The sequence below is a fragment of the Lygodium microphyllum genome, chromosome 14 (genome assembly GCF_053477565.2).
Source record: "Lygodium microphyllum isolate KBCC chromosome 14, Lygodium_microphyllum_v1.1.10, whole genome shotgun sequence".
NCBI classification, from domain to species: Eukaryota; Viridiplantae; Streptophyta; class Polypodiopsida; order Schizaeales; family Lygodiaceae; genus Lygodium; species Lygodium microphyllum.
The window spans coordinates 108700340-108704824 of record NC_141148.1 but is presented as its reverse complement, the minus strand read 5'-3'; the positions used below and the strand labels follow the sequence as shown (position 1 = coordinate 108704824).

At 39.7% G+C, this 4485-nt stretch overlaps 1 protein-coding gene across 1 annotated transcript; it reads left to right on the top strand.

The window, feature by feature from the left end:
* The first annotated feature begins 401 nt into the window (after positions 1–401).
* Positions 402–2969, top strand: LOC148025968 (GDSL esterase/lipase At3g48460-like). The gene is made up of 5 exons (XM_087692033.1): positions 402–823; positions 1505–1756; positions 2030–2229; positions 2367–2631; positions 2734–2969. Exons 1-5 carry the CDS (start codon positions 505–507, stop codon positions 2967–2969), a joined length of 1272 nt encoding a protein of 423 aa, XP_087548159.1. The 5' UTR covers positions 402–504.
* Positions 2970–4485: the final 1516 nt, after the last annotated feature.

The following is a 4485-nucleotide window of genomic DNA, read 5'->3' as shown; positions in this document are numbered from 1 at the left end:
CCCTACAACTAGACGCGAAATGTCTGATTTATTACTATTTGTAATCCTTTTGGAATTAAAAAAAAAGCAATCATGCGCAAAGCAAACGAGACGAAACCTCACTAGCAAAGTAGTCAATTATAACATACATAGATAAAAGAGATATTTCAGAGGAATCAGCCTTACACGTTTCGTGCACATGGCTGAGACGCGGATTCTAGTGCGCGTGGTTTTAGGCCTAATAGTCCTAATAAAACGCACTATAATTTTAACGTTTCCGTTTTTGGCCTTTTTAAAAAATTGTTTTGCTTTCCATAGAAACATTCGCGTTTTGGATGGCTGCTTTTCACGTTTTCAGCTCCGCAATGAACACATATTTATAGTTGGACAAATATATTTTCGCCCCAGGCGAGTGACACAGGCGTTTGCAGAAGGGATCCGAGACTGCCGTCTCTACGATTCCCGCTCGGACAGTAGACTGAGACGACAAGAACTAGAGGCGCGATATCATTGCGACCAGGTTTGATGGCAGGGTCGGTCATGCAGGCACCAGCGGCCATGCAGCTTCTGACGATGATTCTAATTGCACTGTCCGGAGTGCAGCTAGCTCATGCCGATAATGATATGTATCATCGCCATGGCGATGGTAGTACTGCAGCGCCGGCCGCAGCTGCGGCTTTCCGTGCGATTCTTGCTTTCGGGGATTCTCTTACAGACGCGGGCAACGCCCTCCTCGCCAGCAACAGCACGAACTTCCTCTCAGGGAACCTGCCCTACGGCGAGACCTACTTCCACCACCCCACCGGCCGATTCTCTGATGGCCGCCTCGTCGTTGACGTCTTAGGTCAGTCTTATATCCTTCTCTATCTCATCATCATCAATACTATCGTAGCGATTACTCTGATTAGCCTATAATCGATCTGCATCACTACCTGAATCATCCTCAGATTGGTGTTTCCATATTTTGATACTGTACCTTTAAATGGCTGTCTGTACCTCATCATCATACTATAATTGCAATTGCCATTATTATTAAATAATCATCGCTCTGCAACAGTAGCTGAATCATGGAAGCTTTGTCGTCAGATTGCTATCGGTATTTTGGTATGATAACTCTGAATGGCTGTCTTTATGTCATCATTAGTATCATTGCAATTGCCGTAATTAGCTAATAATCGATCTGCATCAGTAGCATCTTCAAAGCTTCATCGTCAGATTGCTTTTAATATCTCGATATATATATGGTACCTTTGAATGGCTCTGTCACCATCTCACCATTACTAACATTGCGATAACCGTAATTAGCTAATGAATATCATTCATCACTAGCTGCACCATCGCGCGCAGCTCTACCGTCAGACTGCTCTTGTTATGTTGATATATACGGTAAATTTGAATGGCTGTCTCTATTTCATCATTATTATGATTGCGATTACCGCAATTGGATCTGCATCAGTAGCTGCATCATCGAAGCTTTTATTAACAAGATTGCTATTGCTTACATTTTGAATGGCGATAAATGCAGCTCAACGCTTGGCGTTGCCATTGACGGTGCCGTTTCTATCGATAGCCGACACAAGCGGGGCTCCTCGAATCAACTCATCATACTGGAAATCATCAAGCAAATTTGTTAACTTTGCAGTGGCTGGCTGCACTGCTCTGAACGTCTCCTACCTCCAGAGCGAATACAACATCACCAGCTTCACCCCTTTCTCTCTCGATACTCAGATCCAGCAATGGCTCCCTAGCTACCTTCGCAAAAAGGCTGCTGCACTTGGTAATCCTAATTATCCTACCTATGCTGGCAAAAAGGGCTCTTTTCTGTCGTTTTGGCCCGTAGTGTTCAATATGTGAGCTTGTGCTCGAGGGGCATTGCAATATACCTAACTAGGTGCTGTTAGGGGCCCCTAACCCCACCTAGCTAGTTATGTGTAGTAGCTCATGATGTTGTCATCATTCACAAGTATTATTGTTTCTTGGACGTTACTTGTCTTGCCTCAAAGTATGACTACTATACTACTAACTAAAGGCTAACATTTTGTGCATGTAGGAAGCAAGCACACTTTCCTATCCTATCAAGACCTCATCTTCTTTGGTGAGATAGGGGGCAATGATATCAACTATGCCTTGGGCAAGTTTGTAGGACAACCTTTAAGCAACGGTGCTAATCAATCAACCATAGCCGAGGGTTTCAAGATCGTGCAACACATCATTGTGGAGGTTGTACATCGAGCTAGATTTGCACTTAAGGTTAGTCCACTTGCCCCCTAGAAGCAAAATATTGTATGTCAATGATTGATATTCCTTTGGAAATTTGTCAAGAAATCATGATTGTGGCCATGCTTAATATGCTTATGACATTCATAACTATGACCATGGTGATGTAGGCACTTATCCACAAGGGTGCAACATACATTGTGGTGGAAAGCAACATGCCCATGGGATGTGCACCCATCTATAGACAGACCTTTACCAATTTGCCTAAGGATGAATACGGGTGCCTCATTGTTCTCAATGGCCTAAGCGAGATGCACAACAATTTAACAGAAAGAATGGTGCAAGAGCTTCAGAAAATGCATCCCACTGTCCAATTTGTGTACCTTTACTTTGATAGAGCTTATAAAGAAGTCCTACGAGACCCCACCAAATATGGTACGTATAATGTAAATAGACAATTCATCGAGACTCAAGATTCTTTTTGATTCAATGTAGTCTTAATCGCTAGTGATTAACATAATGATTGGGTTTATGCAGGCATTGAGAATATAACGGCTCCATGCTATGATATAACGATGGCTTTCATTCCAGGCAGGCAAGTGAATCAAACCGAGCTCCAAGAATTGAGGCCATGTCCTAATCCCCATACCTACATAAACTGGGATGGGATACATTTGACAGAGGGTATGCACCGAGCAATGGTGAACCTCTTCCTTCAAAAAGGTTTTGCAGAGCCCTACCCAAACTTCCTTGTTAAACACATAAACTATTAATAGATTCACTTAACTAGCACCTTGTACTACAGACGAACACATGCACCAAAATTGATTTGACATTACTTGAGTGACCCCTTTTTAATATACATGATAATCCACTTCATCGACCCCCTTTTTAATGTACATGATAGATCCACTTCATCAACACCTTGTATAGACAAAGACATATGCCCAAATTTATCTAACATTACTTGTTAGTGACCCCATTTTAATATATACATGATATGGAATTGATACATTGTATGGTATGCATCTCCCCATTTTATTTTGTTGATGGTGGTTGAGGTGTTGGTAGAAATACAAAAACTTTGCAAAGCATATCATTGAACCATTACATTGCTCCCAAACCTTCCATAATAACTTACTTCTTTCTCTCTCTCTCTCTCTCTCTCTCTCTCTCATGGACAATCATCCACCAACAACACCATCACTCTTGCTATTGATAGTGGGATTAAGTAGATATTAAAGCTCTTTAGCACACTCAGCTACCATCGATGGCTTAATATCTTGAGCTCTAAGTCAAGCAACTTTACATCATGATCTTAGCTCCCCTTTGAAGAGTTTGAACAAGCATGAACTAGTGGAAAATTTCACTGGCATCAAAGATCGGAGTGCAATAGTCGAATATAGCAGTAGTTCAAAACATATAGATGAGGAAAAGCTTTAGGTCTTGGTATGTCATGTTAAATATCCCCTACCTTGCATTAACCCTTCTAAATTCGTCAATCATCTTGTGCATTCAGAGCATCATCCTCTCTGTTTCAACTTTTAGTGTATAAGACCTTTGAAGTTGCCTATCTTTTTGAAGAAGAAACTCCATGTATTTGTCTTAACTGCATGGGATATTCAAGGGAGAAAACCACATCTTAGAAGAGAGTCCTAATGGATGGTTTGGGGGACACAAGTGAAACCATGTTTTTATTGATTATTTTAAAAAATCACGTCATAACTAGTTATAACAAGTCAAATATTTCAATCTGTCCTACCTTACAAAACAAGAGAATAAGAAATATTATAATTTTTAAATGAAATATAAGTGGTGATTGCACAAAAAGGATAGGGGGTTATACATTTACTAAAGGATTGCATGAGGCTTCTTGTAATGCCAATATATTAGCCCATTTACTTCAAATACTTTGTATTGGTATCATACTAGCTAAGATAAAGAGACTTATCTCTATAGAAAGTATATACCTATAATTATAATATGTTTATTTACAATTATCTGATCTAGAGTGGTTAGGTATGCAAGTAGCATTAAAGATTTAAGATTTAACTATTAGTTGTGCCATTGTCTCTAAATATTTCATGATTTTTCCATCTTTACGGTCAAGGCTATCCAATAAAGGTTAGGGTTCTTGATTTTGACACATTGCTTCTTAGCCTTTTTTGCTTTGACCTTGAATTTACCATTTCATCCTTGCACTTGTAAAAAAAAATCAAGAATTGTGTTTGAATGAACATTAGATTTATGATTATGATTAAAAAATTGATCATTCATGGTTTTTAAGAC

Bases quoted from the DNA above. Each gene is read 5' to 3' on its own strand.
- LOC148025968 (XM_087692033.1), top strand. From the start codon at position 505: ATGGCAGGGTCGGTCATGCAGGCACCAGCGGCCATGCAGCTTCTGACG. The intron at 2,230-2,366 runs GTTAGTCCACTT...ATGGTGATGTAG, and splicing joins GAGCTAGATTTGCACTTAAG to GCACTTATCCACAAGGGTGC. The intron at 2,632-2,733 runs GTACGTATAATG...GGGTTTATGCAG, and splicing joins ACGAGACCCCACCAAATATG to GCATTGAGAATATAACGGCT.